Consider the following 22,362-nt stretch of genomic DNA (forward strand, 5'->3'; position numbering starts at 1 on the left):
TTAGGCAATTCATCGTCTTTCTAAATTTTAACGCGTCTTAGGGCCGTAGTGCGGTAGTGACACTTTTCCGGACATGGGTCCCTATACTCAAATGTTTTCTACTGTTGCACTGAATAACCCCTAGAAGTTTGATTTCATAGTTCTGAAACACCCTGTATATGATCTAAGCAGTGAGCCGCGCGGATCGCCCACGCACATCAGGCGCGTCGTTTACTGACGTGCGTTCGCCTAAAGGTCGGCGCTGACTGGCTTGATTTATTCAATAATTACTCCTCTATTATATGTAACAGAAAAAAAAAAAAAAAAGTTTCAGAATTTTTTGTCTCAGTTTTACTTTTTCTACCTGCTTACGGGAGATTTTGAAGTAATTTATGGTCGGATACCCTGTATACATATGTAACTAATATAAACAAAAACGTGGTTGCTTTATCATGTTGCAAATCACTTTATTAATTTATTAAAATTGAACAAAGATATGTATTTATTTATACGTATTTTCAGATAATTAAGTGTATTGATTTATTTTACACTACGCTTGAAAATAATAATCGATACTCAAGAATCATAACTGTTAACAAATAGCTTAAAAAAAAAAATTTTTTTTAAATAATAAAAAATAATAATAATAATAGTTGTCAGTCTTCTGATGTTCTGATAAGTTTTTTTTTTTATTATTGTTAAGTAGCTGCCGTGCACAATTTTAGAGAATGTGACCTGAATTTTCGTTTATAGATTTCGATATATTTTTCACCGTTTTGTACACTACCAGCGCTAAAATCAGTTCCGTACTCTAAATGTTTCCTGGAAGTGTTGGTCTATTTAGTTCGTCGCTTAGTAATAAGTGCAAAGATCTATAACACCATCACCGACATTCGTTATATGGAAATTGTTAGAATTATTAGTTTTCTTGTATTACATGGAATTGATACATGCCCAAGTGTGATTTTTGTTATATATTTATTGTTTTATACATTCACCGTATAGAAGTCTCATTAATACTGATGTCGCCGGAAACGGAAAATTTTATACATATCAAAACGCGGGATAACCGTTTCAGCGAAAGATACTCGGACGTTTGTTTAGTTAAACGAGTATTTCTGTGATATATCGGCGACTCGGATAGTTACGTATATTCCCGGCAAACGCTTCGATACAAAAGAATATTGTTAAACAATGGCGTCAATTTGCCTTTGTTCGTCCATTTATGTTTTATCGAAAACTCTCGATCTCGAGATCGACCTCGAGTCACCCAGGCGCACCCTTCCTGATCGTTCTCTTTTGTCGCAAAATCGTATCAGAAAAATGAAGCTTTGTGCAATAAGTTTCCTCAAAAAAGACTGTCAACATTGTGGTAGAAAAGATTTTCCCCGATCTTGCGGATTCAGAGTCGTTGTCGCACATCTCTTGGAATGTGTATGCAGTTTTAAACTGGTCCGTCTGCGTGGTTTTTCTTTCCGCGATTACAAATGTGTAGAGGCAAATTTAGTTCTATTTTTTAATATAGTATATATACTACACAAAAATTGTCGTCCTGTACTACGTAGGATTGTTTTCACGTCATACATGCTTCTTTTGCTGACGAACCTTCGTCGCCTTACAAAAGCGTACACTTTCTCTTCTTGACCGGCTCGGGCGGCTCTAGCGCGGCCAGAATAGCTTCGTCAAAGACGTTTTTTAAACCTTTCTAAAAAGTCAGAGCAAGAACTGCATCATATTCTATTAATGTTATATACTGAAACAAAAGTTTTTGAGGGAATAAAAAGTTAGTTTCTACTCACCTGTGTCAAAGCACTGCACTCTACATACTTTACAGCTTTCAGTTCCTTGGCGAGTTTTTCACCTTGTTCCCCGGATATTGGTTTCTGCTTGTTTTTTGCAAGCTTTTCTGTTGTTGCCAAATCATCTCTCAAATCAATTTGTGTGCCAACAAGTAAAAATGGAGTTCTCTGACAGTGATGTGTTATTTCAGGCACCCACTGAGAACAAATTTTACAAATTACATGAGTTAATATATATACACGAAACTCATTTTAATATTATGTGTGTGTGCGTATTTATATATATATATATATATATATTAAATGTATACATATAATGAAGAAAAATAATGTATTACCTTCTCTTTTACATTTTCAAATGATGATGGTGATACAACAGAAAAACATACCAGAAAAACATCAGTCTGAGGATAACTTAAAGGTCGCAGTCTGTCGTAATCTTCCTGACCTAAAAATCAAAAATTATTATATTCAAATTACTATCTTTTTGAATTAAACACTCTAAACAGAGAACATTTATAAAAAAAAAAAAAAAAAAAAATGAAATCTTACCAGCTGTGTCAAATAATCCTAATGTATACGGATCACCTCCTATCATTACAGTAACTGCGTAATTGTCGAAAACAGTAGGCACATATTCAGAAGGAAACTTGTTGGTGGTATAAGAAATAAGAAGACATGTTTTACCAACTGCTCCATCACCTACTACAACACACTTTATTGTCTGCATTTTGACTCTCTCGCTCTTTCTCTCTCTCTCTCTCTCTCTTTCTCTCTTTCTCTCTCTCTCTCTATATATATATATATATATATATATATATGATCTACAACACATTTGTATTTAAATATGATTACAAGTTATATTTAAATATATACAATTAAAGAACACAGTCGATACTCACTCAAACTTTTAATATTTAAATGCATATAAAACAATATTACACACACATATGTACATAAAGCAACATTTCAACACAATTAATACTTGATGATATAAATTGTAGTCTGTTTATTTTATTCCTATCTAATTTCGCTTACCCAATTTTGCATATAAAACAATATTACACATATATATGTACATAAAGTAACATTTCAATAAATCTAATATTTGAAGATATAAATTGTAGTCTGTTTATTTTATTCCTATCTAATTTTGCTTCTCCAATTTTACAATGTGTAAATTCTATCAAGGCACTTGAACATATATTTTTTCTAATAAAGTATATATCTTAAACTTTTTATCAACAGTATGACGATATAATCGATATTATAAATACAAGAAAACAATATTGATATGAAACATAGATCAATGACAAAATTTTCTCTCTCTCCTTTGTTTTTTTTGTTTTTTTTTTGTTTTTTGTTTTGCTACAATAATGCTCTTTTTCATTTCTACTAATACATTAGAAATTAAACAATTGAAGAAGTATAGTTAATAAAGTGATAACTCTTCATTTCAAATTAGTGATATTAAGAGAACTGCTTTCGTGGCCCGCTTTTAACCTAACCTAAACGTAGACGTATTTGCAATGCAAACAGATATATGAATGCAAAACGTCGCCATGAAAACGAGCCAAGGAACTTTCGAAACATAACACGGACGCGAATATCGAGAGATTTGAATTTCGTACATGGAGTTTTTGTTGTATCATATAGGATATTGTGCGAAATATTTACCTGAATTTGCGAGGCTGTCAGTTAAGTTTAAGACCGTTCATAATCGCAAACGGCGCAACGGAAAGCGGCTTCGGGCGTGCCGGCAAATAGATGCAGTGTGTCCACAAATCACGTTTAACGGTTATTACGAGATTGCAAAATTGCCGCGAGCCAACATTCCAAAAAAAATATTTTAGAAATGTCTTTTTATCGTAAACTGCACGATAATGTGCGACGTACTTTTATCTTCTCGGTGACGAATGACAGGCTACGATCTTCAAGCTTCGAGCAAGATACGTAGACACTTAAAGGTCTATTTATAAGACTCAGATGCGGTGTGCAAGTCGCGGGTCTCGTGTAATGACTAATCGCGTTGGTTGATTGATTGATTTGATCAATGTGATTGGTCAATTCCTTGAGACCTATTATTTTTGACTAGCGTCTGCGTCTAAAGGACCGTCTACAATGAAGGTAGTAAGGCTGTGAGAGAGTGGAGTAAGGTTCTTGAAGTTATTTCATTTTTGTCTATGCAAGTAATTATTTCGCGGTTTTTAACACACGTCTTTCATTAGCTAACGGTAAGGCAGTAGGCAGTGCGAAATGAGAATTGCCCATTTCGTTATTCTCGTTGTTTCTTCACCGAAAATTATTCAGATAACCAAGACTGAATGAGCATATTTTGCAAAGTCTGCAATAACACATTATGCCAGTACAATGTAGCCAGCATTCAAACATAATCTGTTTGTATTTCAACTAGTGTCGACAGAAAAACAAAAAAAAGGAATATAAATGTGTCATGTTGTGATGCAAATATTATTGTATCAATCAAAAGCAGAACTTGTTCAAAAAAATTTAGCAGATTTGAAGCATAACATGCTATTTTCATTTTATTCTTCATTTATTTCTATATTTTTGTTGTGTTGTTTTCTTTACGTATCGTGCCTACATAATTCACTCACTATGATGACACAGCTGAGTGGAATCTGCTGCAAAGTGCTGATTAAACCTGCGTGCGTACTGCTATCATTTGGCTATCAAGTTTACTCTCTCCTACAGCCTTACTACCTTCATTGTAGACTAGCTATAATGTAGATAGGTCCTAATAGACTGATTTGATCAACACAGTTGGTCAATTCTGTCAAGCCTCGTTAACTCGCAACTGCATCTATGTTGACCAGCATCCTAAGCTCATCTTTCTTTACATTTTTTTCTGGCTTTCTGTTTGTCTCTTTCTCTTCCTTTCCTTTTTCTCTATCAGTCTATAACTTTTTTATATATATTTAACAATTGACAAAGTGTCTTTCTCAGTGTTTTTATTCTCTTGGAATATATTAATTACCTAAATACACAGATATTTCTTGCAATCAATATTATAACATGCAGAAATAACACTTTTGTGTATATAAACGTTATGAATTAAACTTTATTTTTGTAATAAATATAACAGTGTATCGTATTAATATTCTATTTCTCTTAATTTAATTACAAGAGTATTGTATATACATATCCTACTTTTTTTTGTGAGTTCTATCTTTACTAATTAACATTACCTGTATAAAATTTGAAATATAATTTTTCGTTGCGAATATATATAGAAAAATAGTTTGATCGCACACAGTTTGTTCTTTTGTTTGGTAAGTTTGTTCTTGCATTTGTTAAGAGAGCAACAATGTTTTGCTTGCGTATAGCTCATATGGACGTATGTTCTTTTTTTTTTCATTACTATCTTAAATCCCTCGTTATCTCGCTTCCGGCTTTGAGAATGGTTGAAGAGAACCGGGTTGTACCCACGATAAACCTGATGGCTTGATTTCTTCTTTAACCTAAATAAAAAGAAAGAATTGAATAGGTTTGTAATTTAATTCAATGTTTTTTATCGACCGGGATATTTTACCTTTGTCGGTTCGTAAATTTCTCGTTTAACGGTATCATGCTGCTCACTCACATATTGGCTGAAAGTAATATAATGCGGATCGTCCATGGTAGAGGGATCAAATACTTGATTCACGCTGTCTTTCACGCATGCTTTCACACGTTCGCGGAAAGCTTCAAAGTTATTTTCTTGTCTATAACATTTCAACGATATAGATTTTAACAGATACTCAAGTATATTTACATAATTTTTCTACAACACATACAGATAAACAATTATATTTACAAGTTGGCTGCCTCCTGATTTACTGGAGTCATTTTCGTGTCTAATTTAACAAATATTTTTGTAATATATTGTATCAATTGCCAAATTCTGTTATTTCTTCTCCATTCAGGAAAACCCCATGATGTACACAATTCTCCATTTTCTGGATTTATTAATGGATGGAAGATTTTAGTTTCAAACACAACTTTCTAAAATATATTTACATCTTTCTAAAATATATTTAAATTGAGAGAGAGAGAGAGAGAGAGATGTAAACACATACACGTGTACACACATACATATGTAGGTTTTGTACAAAAAATATTAAAATAATTTTTATTATTTTTCAATATACTTACAGGGCACTCCCCAAGTGGAAAGTTCTGAGGCAATATAATAGTGAACCTAAAAACTCCACCTTTGTAGAACCCTTGCCGAACAAATTGTACACCGAACCATACTGTGACCAAATGTTAAATTATTATATATTTGAAATGTAGTTTGTGTGTTTTAACTATGTTGAAATAAAACAGGCAAAAGATTTATAGATATATTTACATTAGAACCATAATACAAGTTGTAATCAGGATGAGCAAGACCTACAAAAGTAGTTTATATCTATCAAAAGTATACTGTTTCAAAAAAAAAAACAAAATTCTCATTTCACAAAATAACATTGATTATCTAAATCCCTATGGAAAAACTTTAAAGTAAGTGGAGCATAAATCCCTATTGTAGAAACAAATGTCAAAATATGATCATCTAGTATAAATTGTGACTTGAAAGACTCTTGACAATACTTACAGAAAGAATTTAAAGCAGATGGAATAACATAAATTCCCTTCAAATCTTGGGAGGATAACATCTTGCTAAAAGCAAAAGAATAAACAAATAAGCCAGTTCTCTTTTTCAAAATTAACAAATTTATATATATATATATACATATATATATATATAATAAAAATGTATTGTCAAGTACTTACTATTCTGAAAGTATGTTGTATTCCTGCAGAAAAATAGTATGCTGCTTGTTGGTTTGTACGATAAATGGCCTATCTATCATTTTTACAGACATACCGAGTGGAGAATCTCCATTATTACTTCCCGGCACGAGCTTTCTAAATGAACCCTGTCTATTTAGACTATCATCTTTGCCATCTTCGTTCTAAAATAATAATCAAATTGTACTTATACATTTTTTTATTATATATTTTTCAATGATTATTAAGTTTGCTGAATAAGAACGCAAGAGAAAGAAGAATATAACTGCAGGTATATTTGATATGCAGGTATTTTCACTATCCTTCTCTAACATTTTCAATTATTAATGTGCATATACGTATTTGTTATTGAAAACAAAAACATGTATATATATATATATATATGTATACCTTGATTCTCGACATGACGAATAAGTTCAGAAAACGCGTAAAATTTCCAAAGTATTAATATTTTCCAGCATCACACCTAATGTAAAGATAAGCTGTACACTTGTGACTGCGTTTCAATATTCACTGCCAGTACTAGAAATCTACAGCACATGCTACGTAAAGTATAGATTTTTAGTACCGACGGTAAAAATCGGAACGCAGGCATTGTCGCACCTTTGACTATATAAGTATGGACTTTTAGATAAGCTGCGTTCCGTTTCACGCGTATGCGCACATTTATCTATAGTATACGTGACATGTACTACAGATAAATGCGCGATTAAACATGAAACGGATCGCAGCCCCTATTGTAGTTTTTTTACAACGGTTTCAGCCGCTAGTTTTAGCGCTATATCCACAAAAGTGGATCTCAAAACCCGTTCCACATTAAACGCAAGTCGCAGGTTTCGTGAAACCAGAGAGAAGCCTGAGAGCGGCCACGGCCATAAAGCCTATGTCACACTACGGATTGAGATTGAGATTGGATTGAAATTTGACCAATCGGAAGAAAGAAAACCAATCCTAAGTTTATTGATCTTCGCTCTGATTGACCAAATTGCAATCCAATTTCAATCCAAATCCGTAGTGTGACATAGGCTTAAGAGTTTCTGTCATAGCTTTTCGTGGACATGGTTCTATTCCGTGCTATGAAAACACCGACGTGGTGGGGATACGCACACAAGCGAGACTGTTGTACGTGTGCGCTCGGTGGAAGTGTGCAGACATATTATGTTGATGTATGACGACGGTTCTCGCTTGTGTGCGTATCCCCACCACGTCGGTGTTTTCATAGCACGGAATAGAACCATGTCCACGAAAAGCTATGACAGAAACTTTTATGGCCGTGGCCGCTCTCAGGCTTCTCTCTGGTGAAACTGATCAATCACGTTGGTCGATTGGCTGATTTGACTATGCGATTAGTCAATTCCACGAGAGACCTGTGACTTGCGTTTAATGTAGAACGGCCTTTGAGATCCACTTTTGTGGATATGGCGCTAAAACCAGCGGCTGAAACCGTCGTAAGAAACTACAATAGGATAGCCGCTCTCAAGTTTCTCTCTGGTATGACATTTGGGTGCGGTCAAATCCTCACTGCAAATGTTTTGAAGCATTGTTCTATCTTTATTTCTCGTTAAATGTAGAATAAAGATAAAATGATGCTTTGAAACATTTGCAATGAGACTTCGACCGCACCCATTGTATTGTATTGCCGCGTCAGTTTGTGTAATCGCGCGGAAAAGTCGGAAAAGAAACAAAAGTAAAACAATATGAACGAGTTTACGTGTATGAAGCAGCATGAAGGCAATCACATTTACCGCTTCAAATGGAACGATTATCAAATTTATCTAGCTGATGTTGTGCGACAACTGTTGCAGGAAGATTGTATGGTGGACGTTACACTTTCCGCATCAGGCGAACGTATTCATGCGCATCGCATCGTGTTGTGTGCATGTAGCACTTTGTTCCAAGTAAATAAATTCTGAGTTTATTTATGTGTGCATAAAAGTAAAATTTACAAATATACGAAGGAATTAAGCGATTAAAAATGTGTTGGCAATATGTAGTAGCAATGCTAATTATATAAAACAAACCAAAAAAAATAAAATTCACCATTTGTGTAAATTGTAAACATTTCTTTGATATTGTCGATTGCAAAATACTTTAACGATATGATATACTGGACATTGATGTACAATAATTGTGACATTTACAGGAGATTCTTAGTCAAGTTACAGAAGATGATCCAACCATTATTCTTAGTGACATATCTTCTCAGGATATAAAATCCATCATTGAATTTATATATCATGGTGAGGTTCGAGTTCCTGTTGACAATATCAGCAGTTTACTTGAGGCTGCGCAGTCATTAAAAATAAGTGGTCTTGTTGATGTTGGTATTATTGAATACAACCATCTATAAGCTTAACTGTTGCGATTATGATGTGCTTTCTTCAACAGATAAATGGACTTGAGGAAAATCAAAGGATCGTAAACAGACAAGATCTTGTAGAAGAAAATGCAACAGATGAAACTGAAGAAAATAAATCCAAGAATTTACAAAGTCAACAAACTATTGAGAATAAAAAGAAACGTCAACACAGGATCCGTGAAAGCACAAAGAAAGACTACAATGATGTTATGTTACAATCTGCAATTGAAGATTTGAAAAAAGGAATGCCTTTGATAGATGCTGCCACCAAACACAATATACCTCGCTCAACGTTGTATATGCGAGCGAAAGCGTTACATATACATTTAAGTGCGTCAAGAAATGGATATCCCGAAGAATGTATGAATGCAGCGATGTCTGCTGTAATGAGTTAGTGTCTTGTTTTGTTTTTTATGTTGTATCACTTTTTTGTTTTTATATATGAATTTATTCTGATGTAGTTTGAAAATCACAAGTATATAATTCTTTGCAGTCAAATTAATAGAAGAATCTATATTAAAAGAACATTTTGTGATTTTATTTTGTATAGTATTTAACTGTTGTCTAAATTCTATTTAAATCTGGTTGTGGCAGGTGGTTCGAGCTTGCAACATGCGTCGGAAGTGTATAGGATCCCTAAAACTGTATTATGGAGACGTATGCAAAAAAAAGGCTACCAAATCTTGCGTCCTGAAATGAAGAGATCGTACGCTTTAGACACAAGAGAGGCCGCTGTTAAAGCTTTAGAGAGAGGAGAAAATCTCACAAAAGTCGCGCTAGAATTTAAAGTAATTGTATATAAAATAATTTTATATATATATTTCTTGCTAATTATCTTTAAAATTGTTATGTCATGATAGCAACATATATCATTGGAACAATTGTTCGCTAATAATCTTGCTATAATCTAATAGATACCGAAGACTACGTTGTTCAGAGACAAAGCGCGATTAGTGAATCAAGGTAAATTACCATTGTCGTTTTGGAAGAAACGTAAAACGGAGAATGAAGAATTAAAAAAATCGCGATTGGAAAAAGCTGTGGCTGCTTGCAAAGGTGGTAAAATGTCTCAAGCTGCAGCGTCTATTACGTATCAAATTCCGAAAACTACGATATGGCGAAAGCTTCAGCAAGATGGGAAAAAAATGAAAAAATCATCAAATATAAAAAAAGAAAAAACGATCGAAAAGTCACAACAGGATAATGAGATAAAAACACAAGAAGATTCCAACTTCAACTATTGTGAGGTACGTTCGATTAAAAAACTTGAACTATTAATTTTTTGTGGTCAAATTAATTCAATTTTATTCGAGTACAAAATATTATACATTATATTTTGTTTAATATAACTTGTAATGCAACATTTATTTGTTTATAGGTTTCATCAGAAATACCTGTAACTTATATAGATGAGAGTAGTATACCCGAGGACTCTGTAATAATCTTGACAACAGAGGATTTAAATGAATTGAATTTAGAAGAAGGAAGACAAATTATTGTAAATACCGTAAGTGAACGCAGTCTTCTATTAACTATTTAACTTAATGGATTTAAGCGATTGTCAAATTTTCATAGAAATTATCATTCTTTGCTTTGTAATCACTTTTTATTATTTATTTTATTATTTATTAATATTTTTGCAGGAATCTGGGCAAGAATACGTACCATGCGCGATAAGTATTGAAGAAAGTTCAAATTATTCAGAAGACGCGGGTTAAGTTTAAGTAAACACTTGGGGGTCGATTTTGTATCACGTAGTGTAGTGAAAATTACAAAATGTAATTTTCACTACATTGCATAGAGAATCGACCCCCTGAGGTTACGTTCTTACCTTGGTTATTAAAATGCTATATTTCACATCCCGTGTACTATAGTTACCTTTTAGGTAACACTATTTAGATAGGATTTTGAAACGTAATCCCAAGAGGATGCTGGGGAGTGACCTGACGTGACGTTATTACGACGTTGTTAAAAATAACTATTTGTCGCAACTACTGAACGGAATGAAAGATACTTTTACAAAATAAAAAAAATAACAAAAGAAAGTGCAGACTGCAAAAAACATTTAAAAAACGAAATAATTTCTTTTGAGATACAGTAACCTCCTCCCCTCGACAATAATTGCGCGTAATCTCGAAATGTAAAAATGACACCGGACACCAAAGGCGGACCGTTAACTTTGAGATACTTGGGCTAACACTGTTTTTACCTGTGCCAGTACTTGGAATTATTTTTAGTGCAAAAAAAAAGGTTGTTTTTGCCGTTTATTTTTGACCGCACAGGCCCTTTGATTGAACGGGGCCTCGGGCTGCAGCCCATAAAGACCATGTCTAAATCCGTTTCTGCCGGACACCACTAAAGTATGCATTCAAGGATGTAACGAGACCATGAGTATAGTTGAAAGCCTACAGAAAAAAGAATAGTTTAACCTACATTAGCGGAATCTGAAAGTTACGACTGTTGTAAACTAACCCTGATGAAAGATAGAAAGAACGAGAAACGATAATCCGTCTCAGTCTAAATAAAAAAACGGGCGAACGAAAAACAAGGAAAGAGACAAGAATGGAAAAATTGCATTAGTTACGTTCAGAAAACTCAACGGTTGAGAGATCATCATTTGTGATAGGACTATTCTTCAAAACCTGTTACGGTTCTAAAAGTATGATCCAATCATAAGTGATTATCTCTCAACCGTTGTGCAACTGTTGAGTTGTCTGAACGCGCCCATTGTAACGTCTGATGAGTAAAATAGGAAGGAATCCAACATCCTCTTACGCCCGTTTTCATCATCTCCGATTAACTTAATCGGCGATTAAGTATCAGTCGTGATCGGTCTATCTTGCTAGACGATTAATGCGACTGTCAATTCCAATGGAATAATCGGCCGAAAGATTTGTTTTTTTTTTCCCTCAACTGGCTGCACTAGTTCACAGTCTATCTTTTTTTATCCATATTAGAAAGAAAAAGATAGACTGTGAACTAGTGCAGCCAGTTCAGGGAAAAAAAATAAACCTAAATATTTCCAGGAGAAGAGAGAAGTTTGTGATATAAAGATTACTGTGTTTTCGCAACTCTGTCTAGTTAAACTTTTTATTATAATGTGAATATTGGTATAAACATAACGTAGAATGGCGTATGGACTAACTTAATTACGGTCCACTGAGCCATAAGAGCACCAAACCAACCAACCATTGTATAAAAATACACATTTTGTTTTATTATAAAATTCACATGTTCTCAGTTATCTGTGGTTATCTGTCTGTGCATTTATGGCTCTTAGGCTTATGGAAAGGTTAGTCTAAACGCCATTTCGAGTCTTTCGTATTCTTAGTACCTATATAAGAAGAGAGTTTGTGCGGTAGTGCCGATGACCATCCTTGTTGCACAGTGGGTGTACCCATCTGTATGGGGCTCGTGTTCAGGTTGTTATGACTGAGAACGCCTTGTGGAAGGAAGATTTTATTTGAGATTACACTCGAGTTAAATTTTGGAGGTCTGATTGAGTTGGCCGACAGGTGATGATCAAATTCGAACTTGGAACCTCTATGGTCGCACAGGTCCTGCATTCGGGTCGCGAGACCCCGAGTGGGCTAGTCAGTTCTGTTGTAACAACCTGAGCACGAAACGAACTCGACACATGGATACACTTGCTACGAAAGATCGTGTATCGCGTGATAGTATAGTACTGCGCAATCCCTTCGTATGTTCTGAGAATTATAGAAAAAAATGGCGTGTATAGATTAATTAACTTTCCCATAGGTCTCGGAGCGCACCACTAATTATATACCAATCAACCGTTGTATAAACATACTGAATTACTTAAAATATACATTTATATAAACACAAATTGTGTGTACGTAGAATGCGCGTTCAGAGACGCTCTCATTATTTTTTTGCACGCGTCGTTACAAAGTTTTTTTTAATAAATGGAAACATTTTGGACTTTATTTCATCTTTATTGTTTATTAAATGTAGAACGTAAATAAAATGATAGCTTCGAGCATTTGATATTTGCTGATACGAGCTTCGGACTAACGATATAAACACAAAAGTTCCTAGCGAATTGGGAAGTACACGAGCACATGCGTTGGATGCGCAATAGACGTGCGTCATCGATGCGTACAATGTTCGATGTATTGTGTATGTGTATGTACATATATATGTTGACAACGCATTTGTGCTTATCTCAATTACGCGTGACATGTAATACACGCGGATCGCGATCACATTGCTGCGTTACGTACCGTATAAAAACCGAATTGCGTTTGTCGGAGAAATCGCATCCTCGTGTAATCACGGCACGCGGTGATTGTTTTTTAGATCGTGAAAATTAGAGTGAGGTCGAATCGCGAGACTTGATTCGCGAGTTTTTCTTGTCGACTAAACGGTCAAGAGGGAAGCAAAGATTTCGTTTTTGCGGGAAGATATGCCGGATAGCGGGGCTGTCTACCAACCGACTACCGTTGGTTACACCTACGAGAATACGGGCGATGGTACCAGGAGCGGTGACGGTTTTAGGCATGGATTCTGGCGCATCATGTCCAGGCACAAGCTCAGTTCTAGGAGGTGGTTTGAGTGGATGATGGTGTCGGTTGCGTTTTGTTTCATTTTCGCCGGCCTCGTAACATTGCTCGTTGTCTTCACTACCGGGAATGACGAAACGGACACAAGAGTACCAGAGGTGATAATAACATTTATTGACAATGTAAGGTCTTTTGAGCTGGAGTATAAACAGATTATGAATAATTTTACATAGGATAAAAAAGTAATGTACGAAGAGTTTACAACAAAGATATTAATAAGTATCGTATTGTTGTTACGTGTTGAAAAGACATTTTTATAGAATACTTGTACATACGCAAATATAATATAAAGGAGACATATTTTTATAGAATTGTGAATTGCCTGAGAATAAGTGTACAAAAAATCATAGGTAAAGCCAAACGGATCCACTACAATAGCTACTGACGTACAGCAGCAAGCGGAAAATACAGGGAAACATTCTATAGCAGTAGGTACTGGATTGCTATTAGTTGGTCTGCTACTTGTCTTCGTTTGGATATGTCTTGGTTTCTTCCGTCCTAATAAATTGCAGAGAAGCAGTATAGTTAGCAGCAGCGGTCAGGTAAGCGGACAAGCAGTTTCAGCTGTGTAATATTTTATGTTTTGATTTTATTTTACCGGAAGCCATCTGCTCTCTGGTACGCTCTGTATGCTCGTTTCTTTATCTTATGTACGCGTTGCTATGAGGAAAGATGTTGGGCGGTTTGAATCCATCAACTGACTTGCTGGTGGGTTCCACTTCGCAGTACGGGCCAGTACTCACAGAGGTGCCAAGCCAGTTGAAGCTGAAACAAGTCAATGATGCGACTCGTACGACTGCTGTACCCCTTTCCGATCAAGAGGAGGAAACGCACACGCTAATGCAAGATTCAGCAAGCCCACCGTCTGTTTCGGCCGGATCTAGCACCATCGCTAATCAGATTCCAGGTTGAGAAAATGTCGTCGTCTCCCTTCGTGCGTAATTAGGCACATATAATAAAAGATATTGCTTCGAGTTACAAATCTTTTATCATGTTTCCTCGAGAGTTTGTCATCACTTTGATAATTCTGCAAATTACTTAATTTATCCGAGATTGTGTTTTTTTTTTTTTTTTAACTTTTTTGTGGCATAATTACAATGTCACTGACTTATTGTATGATTGAGAGAATTTTATGCTATTTGAAAAAAACTTTTTTATAACTTTTTAGGTTGTCTGATGTTTAAATAAGATTTTTAAGTAAGCACAAACACAATGTTTGAGAGATCTCATATATAGTACGTGTAAAGCATTAGATTATTTAATTTTTTTAATTATCTATGCATTCCTCTACTCCGTCCATTATTATTAGTAGTACTATATATTAAATGAATATTTGATCAGATAGAAAAAAACAGTGATTTTGTGTTCTCAAATTAGTTATATCTTATAACTCTACTATATCTGAGTTTGATAATATTTGTACTAGTAAAATTTATAAATGTTTTTTATGAAGATATCTTACTTGATAAGTTACGAATAATAAAACCTATTACGATCATTAGGTTTTTTCTTTAATGAGAAAATGAAACAGAATAAATACTTCAGTTATTTACAATATTAATAGAATCTTTATATGAACTATTGTATAAAGTATATATACTTCTATTTAACTTCTATTTTATTAGTACTGTATTTTTTTTCAGATAAATTGTACATATCTAATATTTCCCGTTTTTACTTTTAGTACACCATAATCTTTTGTATGTCAAAAACTAAATTTTTAAAAACTTTTCTTAAACTGATATTATTTTAAGAAATATAGTTTTTTCTACACTTTTTTTTAAGCAGACATGATTGTATGAGCATTTTTTAAATCATCTTTCAATTTGACGTGCTCATGATAACGATACACATGCACCATGTGTTTAATTATCAAATCCAAATTAGTAACAGTGACAGCAATCATTATTGACAATATACTGTAAATTTAAATGATGTATTGATATATGTATGTGTGTGTGTGTGTGTGTGTGCGTATATATGTACACGTTATATATATCACACATTACATTAGATATATAAATACATATACAGGGTGTCCGACGATTAATGTAAAATCTCTCGTAGACGGGTAGAAGGAGTAAAACTGAATCGAAAAGTCCTAAACCAGTTTTTTCTATTACATATAATAAAAGAGTAATTTATTGAATAAATCAAGTCAATCAGCGCTGATGGCTTTAGCCGGGCGCACGTCAGTGAGCCGCGCGGAGCGCTCACGCACACCAGACGCGTGGTTCACTGACGCGCGTTCGGCTAAAGATCGGCGCTGATTGGGTTGATTTATTCAATAATTACTCCTTTATTATATGTAATAGAAAAAAATGATTCAGAACTTTTCGACTCAGTTTTACTCCTACTTACGAGAGATTTTACACTAATTGTCGGACATCATGTATATATTAAAAATTTAAGTTTTATATATATAAGTTGTATAACTTTAAGTAAGAAAAGATAACTGTCACTGTAATTAATACGAAATAATTATGTACATATTAACGTGTATAAAAATATAAGAAAACACTTAACAAACGATTGGTTTAAGATATTCATGTTTGTATAAGCATGCCATAATATAATGCACAATTTCTAATGTTTTATTTTATATATATCTCTCTTTTTCTATTTCATTTGTGATATATACATGTGTGTGTGTGTCACGCACGCACACACACCTATATATATACATATATATATATATATATATATATATAAATTTTATAATTGCACATAATTTTGTTATGATATTGTAAAATTTGCTTTAATAAAATATTTATGCTCCGAAACATTTTTTGTGGTTTTATACAATTAATTTTAATTTTATATAGTAACATAAATATAAATAATATATATGTAAAACTTCTTTCTGAAAGATGTACTTGACATATGTATATAGTAAATTTACCTACTATTTTTGAACATGCTACTTCATACGGTATGAGGCACGAATGTAGAGCCAAAGTTTTTCATTTTTTTAGTTTATTTAGTTTTTTAAGTAAAATGTTTAATGTATGTACACAATAAGATTTTATTTTACCAAAATATTTTCTGAATATTTTCTGCTGCTTTAGATCGAACGGTATGTTTTCAATTTTTAATTGTTTTAAGTAAAAATCACGTCTGTTATTGATCTTATGTACACGTACTAACGTATTTATGTACTGTTGCAATATATATAAGGCACAAATATATTTTACATATAATTGTGATACAAGCTTTTTATGTATTTCACATTTTTATTTTTATGAAAAATACAAAAACAACCATTACATATCTTACAAAAAGAGCCACTTTTCTCAACTTATCTAATCAGTCTCGAAATTATCAATACAATTTTGCGTTATCTCTGAGTTTGGTATTTTTGTCTTTAAAAGTGACACGTTGAGATCAAATCGGTTTTTTTCATAAAAAATAAAGGTGATTTAATGTGATATAAAGATGTGCAATATAAAAATGTATATTCGCAAAAGGTGTTTTTATTAATACTTCAGGATGTATTTTTTAGAAGAGTTAAAAAAATGCATATAATTGACCCGTATTTATATAAAATCTTTAAAAAATTTATGAATAAGTTTTTATAACGTTTTTATATAGCCACAAATAAAGATTTTTGTATGTGAGATCTGCTTAGTAAGAGGGAAGTAGCGTTGCAATTAAATTTGTAAAAAAAGAGATGAAATAAAATTCTCGATCGGTCACCGATTTGACATTTCTATATCAGCTGTTACATTCAATATGGCTGCTTGCAAGATGCGTTTTCTCCGAAAATATTCAAGAAACGCCTACGGTAGGATAAATGCATAACTACATACACGGTGTGAATACTGTTAAAGGATTATATAAATTGACATTCGTGAGAATTGTATCAGCCTCGCTATGGCCGGGAACGGAGAAGTGTTGGAAGGATTTATATGTCCTATATGCATGAACGATTTCAAGACACCCAGTCATTTAACGAAGCATTTCGAAAAAGTTCACAATGATGATCCTGAGATTTTAAAATCGTTAAAAGGTACATAGTTCTTTGCTTTGCAAGCTATTTGCTGCGGTTGATCGAGGTTTAGTTGCACCACTTTGCTTTATATTGTAGTAAAGATACGTATTCCAGAGCGACTTTTGTTTTAGATTTGTTTGGTAAAGCCAAAGAGAAAATTTTGAAGCAAGAAGATATATCAGGAACTTTTTCAAACGCAATATCAGAGAGAAAGAGTCTGGAAATTAATTGGGGACCACAAGAAACAGGTATTGACATGCTCTCAAAGTAATTGTGTTTTAAATAAAATCTTTAGTTATTTTAGTGTAATTTTTATTTTTTAAATTTTTATAGTTATTCATAGTATAGTAATGTAACTCATAGTTATTTAAGTAACAGAAGAAGTTAGCCTCATAATTTTACACAGCAAATATTCAGGGAGGGGATTTACAACAATGGTAATATCGGTTATTGCATGACTGGCACAAGTCGATAACTCTTTTGAATAGCAAATGTTTCTATTGTTCTTTCAATCAACTTAATTTTTTCACTTTCTGAAGTGAGCAGTTATTTGCAGTGTTGCGATACTCATGACGTTGAATTTGTTAAATACTTTGTACACAGGTACAATTACATCCCATACTAAATATTTTAAAGACGTAAGAAACGCTCGATTGGAGAGATACGCATATGAAACAAATAAACTTCTTATAAGGTTAGATAAATTACTAAATAATTTGCCATCAGATCCTATTGAAAGAAAAGGTAAGAAACTATATACGTCTATATATTTAGCGTTATATAAACATAGTTTATACTTTTACTGTACTTCTAGATATCTATCAAAATTATATTGTACATATGTATATCTAAATTAAAATATAATCGAGTAAATCGCCACTTGTGTGTGTATATATATATATATATATATATAATCTAACTAAAAATTAACAGCTCATGAACGCACTATTGTACCATGGATTGATGAAAAAGATGTGAAATTGTGTCCTAATTGCGCCAAGAGTTTTCATCTGGCAAGACGAAAACATCATTGTAGACTATGTGGAGCAGTCATGTGCCATAATTGTACAGTATTTCTATCCCTAGTCGAAGCAAGTACGTATCGTGAAATATATAAATCCGAAACATAAAATAGCATTACTATACTTTATATATGAATCATTTAAATCTTATTGCTTATTGACTCACTATAATTACGCCAGCATTTTATTTGAGTTGTAAATTAACACAATTTTTTTTTACAGGAAAAATGACCAGTCATGTATCTGTGCAAGACGATTCCGCTTTGTCTTCTAAATCAGAAAGAGTATTTCCCGAGAGAATAGTACGTGTAGGCGTAGGTCTCACTAAGCTAGCGCGCTCGCCATCGAACGGTAGCTTAAATAGTGTTTTATCGTTGGTGAATGATCCGATCAGCGGTGATCAGCACTTCAGAGTTTGCAACCACTGTATAAACTTGCTCGATGCAAGGGAAATGCAAAAAGCGAGACAATTCGATAAACCGATTGTCTGCGAGTTTTACGAAAAAATGCGGGGATACATGAATGAAGCTTCGCAGCATTCAGCAATGTACAAAAAGATGTGGGAGTCAATAAAGTATGTAAATTTCTGTTAGCGATGTTAATTTATCGTGTGAGTGAAATGATACTGCGTTAAAAAACAATTGTAAAAATAGTTGTTCCATCTAAAATTAATCTAAAGTTTTTTCTAAATTTAAAATGTTTTAGTTCATAGAAGGAAATACTAATTCTCTCTTTCTCTCTCTTTAGTTCATAAAAAAATAACTAAATAATCTCGATCGTAGAAAAGTTATACATATCAAAATATTTTAACACCAGAATGCATAAAACTATTTTAGAGAAGGAGAGACCACGTACGATCTGGAAGATGCGCAGGCATTACGAGGCAAGCTAGCAAAACTGGGTGAAAACATAGATGCAACAAGCAAAAAGATTCTTATTCTTGGTACAAAACAAAATACCGCAGAGGAGTCACAGGCGATGGAGGGACAAGAAGCAAGGCTATATCAGATGGTTAGAACGTCGGCGATGATATTTCTGAAGGAGGAGTTATTAATTTTACAACCCCTGCCTTCAGCGGAAGAATATGCAGTTTTACAAGAAGAGCGCCGAAAAAGAATAGAAGCCCGAGTAGCGTACGAACAACAATTAGAAGAAGAGCAACGGGAGAAGCTGAAAGAACAACGCAAGAAAGATACGTGGAATGTAGATAGTAGTTCTTCTGTGAGAGTTTGTCAGGTACTACTATGATAGATTCTATGATTTGTAAAAGAATCAATAATTTTATGTTCATATACAATTTATGTATGAACATAAGAAATTATAGCGCGTGACATTAATAATAATTTAAATTTGATCATTCTTAAATTTAAGGCACAAACAGTGGTGACTCAGTCTCAAGGCTGGGGTCCATCATCTAACGTTGCACCCATAATGTCTTCTTCTATGGATCCGATAATTGAACAAATGAGCAATCTTCGCGCATACATTAAACAAGCTCGCGCCGACTGCAAGTATGACGAAGTTGCGACATTAGAGAGTAATCTTCGAGAGCTTCAAAGTGCCTACTTCGCTATGAAACAAAGCAACAGTAGCGACGGATAAAGCGCAGCATACCGGCAACATGTAGCGTACATATAAACTGTTCAACAAGTTCTTTTTATAGTGAGATTGCTGTTTTCCTATTGGTTTCCAAATAGATATTTAATATACACACATCCTCTTGTACTATTTAATAAGTTCTCTTATTGTATCAAGAAACAGCTTTAATATATATACTTGTGCATTATACGTATAATGCACAGACTATATAAATATATATATATATATATAATGAAATATGTAATACAAAACAAGTTTTAACACAGTATAAAATTCCAATTTCATTCCTTGTGTATTTTTTTTATATTTCAACAACAAGTGTTTTTATATTTATCAATCATTTATTATTGTTATACTTTTTTTTAGATGTGATAAAATAAATCTTTGCGCATTTTATATGTTTTTGCTACCTTTAACTTCTTTGCTATGCAGTTTTTACTTCTTCTTTGTAGCTATGACTGTCAGACCTACTTGGTTGGTCCATGTCAGTTTGACTACAGTTTTTACTGTGAGACACGTCATATAATATAGTTCCACAAAATAGGCAAACATTGTGACAAGTCTGTTTTTAACTACTACAGGTAAAAATTATTCGCAAATGTTTGTAAAATAAACAACACAGATAGTTTATCACATTGGATATTTGAATATTTTATTTACTGACAAAGAAATACAAACTTTATTTAAGTGGAATAAACCGTGAAGAATGTGTAGCACCAATACCAGGCCTACCATGTTTTACAGGTTTATATGTAACAGAAAATTCACCAAGATAATGTCCAATCATTTCTGGTTTGATTTCGACTTGATTGAAAGTCTTGCCGTTGTACACACCAATGATTGAACCAACCATTTCTGGCACAATAATCATGTTACGCAAATGAGTTTTAACAATTTCAGGTTTTTCGTTTGGTGGCGTTTCTTTTTTTGCTTTGCGCAGCTTCTTAACAAGTGCCATAGACTTTCTTTTCAGACCATGAGAGAAGCGTCTACGTGCTCGCGCATGCATCAAGTCCAACAACTGATCACTGAAAAGATTCAAGTAGAATTATAAATTTTTTTCCTAGTATATAATTGTACATTTCTGACTATTGTACACTAATGTATGTAGATTAGTACATTTTTATTACAAGAGCAACTGTATAGGTTATATTTAAAATGCATCAGGAATTCATGACTCATATCTTACTTTGGCATGTCCAGAAGTTGGTCGAGGTCTACCCCTCGGAAGGTGAACTTCCTGAAGGTCCTCTTCTTCTTCTGAGTTTCATCTGCCTGTGAAAAATATATAATGAAAAGGTAAACATTCAGCAAGACACGCGATTATACACAAAGATATGCATATGCACATTAATATTGTTCTATTATTGTACATGAATAATCAAGTAAGATGCACGATACACACACGTATATTTTACGCGATAGATGTACAAGATTTTTTTCGATTAAATATCGAATTTTGCAAACTTACCTCAGCCATGTTTTACTTCTTTTATAGCTTTTGACCGAAAAGAATGACAGAGACTTGGACAGAGAGAAATCGTCTAGTTTACTCCAAATTCCAAGCTCAGACAGCGGACAGTACGTGAACTACGTAATCACCAACGTTGCTTAGAGAGTAATATACACGGTGTCTGATTCTGTTCCATGTTATGTCTATATAAAGTGTCGGTAATGCAGAGTAAGATTTTGACAAAATATATATCCATATATTTTTTGATAGAATATATTGTGTCTTTATTATTCTTAGAAAATAATTTTTCCAGACTTTTGTAGAAAAAATAAACAATTTATTATATTACACAAAAAAGAAGTTGAATATTTAGATAAACCATCATCTACAATAATTATTGTACTAATTTTTTGATTACATAGTTTATATATGTATATACATGTATATATATATATATATATATATATATATAATTATCTACAATATACAATATACATATATTATCTACAATATATATATAATTATCTACAATTAAACTTACTTTATGAATGTTAATTTGTATTTAAAGAAAAAGTATGAGAGAGAGAGAGAGAGAGAAACACAAATGGTTTCTTTATTATGCGATATCTAATCATGAAAATCGTTCTTTTATACTTTTGATCAATATAACTAGATATGTTTTTATTATATATTTTCGTTATCCCTTGGGAATCTCTAAATCGATCATGGTTTTTATTAGGGTTATAAAAGCCGCAAAAAAAGAAAAAAATGTTTAAAACATTG

General features: G+C 33.2%; 6 protein-coding genes and 1 long non-coding RNA gene across 14 annotated transcripts; 4 read left to right on the forward strand and 3 right to left on the reverse strand.

Annotated features, from left to right (window-relative positions):
- Positions 1-938: 938 nt before the first annotated feature.
- Positions 939-3,734, reverse strand: LOC109859709 (cdc42 homolog). 2 transcript variants are annotated; one of them, XM_020438223.1, is made up of 5 exons: positions 3,456-3,733; positions 2,331-2,602; positions 2,117-2,226; positions 1,779-1,976; positions 939-1,684 (listed from the first exon to the last, which is right to left on the reverse strand). In XM_020438223.1, exons 2-5 carry the CDS (start codon positions 2,506-2,508, stop codon positions 1,595-1,597), a joined length of 576 nt encoding a protein of 191 aa, XP_020293812.1. In that variant the 5' UTR covers positions 2,509-2,602; positions 3,456-3,733; the 3' UTR covers positions 939-1,594. The 2 variants fall into 2 exon arrangements, with proteins under 2 accessions (XP_020293812.1, XP_020293813.1); XM_020438224.1 differs by having other exon boundaries at positions 1,614-1,704; positions 3,456-3,734.
- Positions 3,735-3,829: 95 nt separating this feature from the next.
- On the forward strand, positions 3,830-6,017 carry LOC109859698. The gene is made up of 3 exons (XR_002250738.1): positions 3,830-4,012; positions 5,702-5,842; positions 5,933-6,017. It is a non-coding gene; the product is annotated as an uncharacterized LOC109859698 (long non-coding RNA).
- On the reverse strand, positions 4,453-7,185 carry LOC109859697 (protein crossbronx homolog). The gene is made up of 7 exons (XM_020438207.1): positions 6,963-7,185; positions 6,555-6,736; positions 6,376-6,440; positions 5,931-6,031; positions 5,593-5,780; positions 5,329-5,500; positions 4,453-5,257 (listed from the first exon to the last, which is right to left on the reverse strand). Exons 1-7 carry the CDS (start codon positions 6,975-6,977, stop codon positions 5,174-5,176), a joined length of 807 nt encoding a protein of 268 aa, XP_020293796.1. The 5' UTR covers positions 6,978-7,185; the 3' UTR covers positions 4,453-5,173.
- A 793-nt stretch (positions 7,186-7,978) lies between these two features.
- LOC109859711 lies at positions 7,979-10,981 on the forward strand. Of its 6 annotated transcripts, none has more exons than XM_020438233.1 (8): positions 7,979-8,063; positions 8,378-8,470; positions 8,716-8,892; positions 8,961-9,321; positions 9,526-9,719; positions 9,846-10,178; positions 10,310-10,438; positions 10,575-10,974. In XM_020438233.1, the coding sequence occupies exons 2-8, from the start codon at positions 8,387-8,389 to the stop codon at positions 10,647-10,649; spliced, it is 1,353 nt and encodes a 450-aa protein (XP_020293822.1). In that variant the 5' UTR covers positions 7,979-8,063; positions 8,378-8,386; the 3' UTR covers positions 10,650-10,974. The 6 variants fall into 6 exon arrangements, with proteins under 6 accessions (XP_020293822.1, XP_020293818.1, XP_020293820.1 ...); XM_020438229.1 differs by lacking the exon at positions 7,979-8,063 and adding an exon at positions 8,071-8,259 and having other exon boundaries at positions 8,352-8,470; positions 10,575-10,979; XM_020438231.1 differs by lacking the exon at positions 7,979-8,063 and adding an exon at positions 8,071-8,303 and having other exon boundaries at positions 10,575-10,975.
- Positions 10,982-12,043: 1,062 nt separating this feature from the next.
- LOC109859713 lies at positions 12,044-15,531 on the forward strand. Of its 2 annotated transcripts, XM_020438234.1 has the most exons (4): positions 12,044-12,223; positions 13,252-13,612; positions 13,865-14,056; positions 14,187-15,531. In XM_020438234.1, exons 2-4 carry the CDS (start codon positions 13,358-13,360, stop codon positions 14,424-14,426), a joined length of 687 nt encoding a protein of 228 aa, XP_020293823.1. In that variant the 5' UTR covers positions 12,044-12,223; positions 13,252-13,357; the 3' UTR covers positions 14,427-15,531. The 2 variants fall into 2 exon arrangements, with proteins under 2 accessions (XP_020293823.1, XP_020293824.1); XM_020438235.1 differs by lacking the exon at positions 12,044-12,223 and having other exon boundaries at positions 12,231-13,612; positions 14,241-15,531.
- Positions 15,532-16,770: 1,239 nt separating this feature from the next.
- On the forward strand, positions 16,771-20,339 carry LOC109859714 (rabenosyn-5). The gene is made up of 7 exons (XM_020438237.1): positions 16,771-17,523; positions 17,637-17,753; positions 18,109-18,249; positions 18,439-18,600; positions 18,750-19,101; positions 19,364-19,763; positions 19,899-20,339. The coding sequence occupies exons 1-7, from the start codon at positions 17,388-17,390 to the stop codon at positions 20,127-20,129; spliced, it is 1,539 nt and encodes a 512-aa protein (XP_020293826.1). The 5' UTR covers positions 16,771-17,387; the 3' UTR covers positions 20,130-20,339.
- A 410-nt stretch (positions 20,340-20,749) lies between these two features.
- LOC109859708 (40S ribosomal protein S15) lies at positions 20,750-21,709 on the reverse strand. The gene is made up of 3 exons (XM_020438221.1): positions 21,598-21,709; positions 21,316-21,401; positions 20,750-21,154 (listed from the first exon to the last, which is right to left on the reverse strand). Exons 1-3 carry the CDS (start codon positions 21,604-21,606, stop codon positions 20,806-20,808), a joined length of 444 nt encoding a protein of 147 aa, XP_020293810.1. The 5' UTR covers positions 21,607-21,709; the 3' UTR covers positions 20,750-20,805.
- Positions 21,710-22,362: the final 653 nt, after the last annotated feature.

This window comes from Pseudomyrmex gracilis, unplaced genomic scaffold (genome assembly GCF_002006095.1).
Source record: "Pseudomyrmex gracilis isolate BER0280 unplaced genomic scaffold, ASM200609v1 scaffold_279, whole genome shotgun sequence".
Lineage (NCBI taxonomy): Eukaryota > Metazoa > Arthropoda > Insecta > Hymenoptera > Formicidae > Pseudomyrmex > Pseudomyrmex gracilis.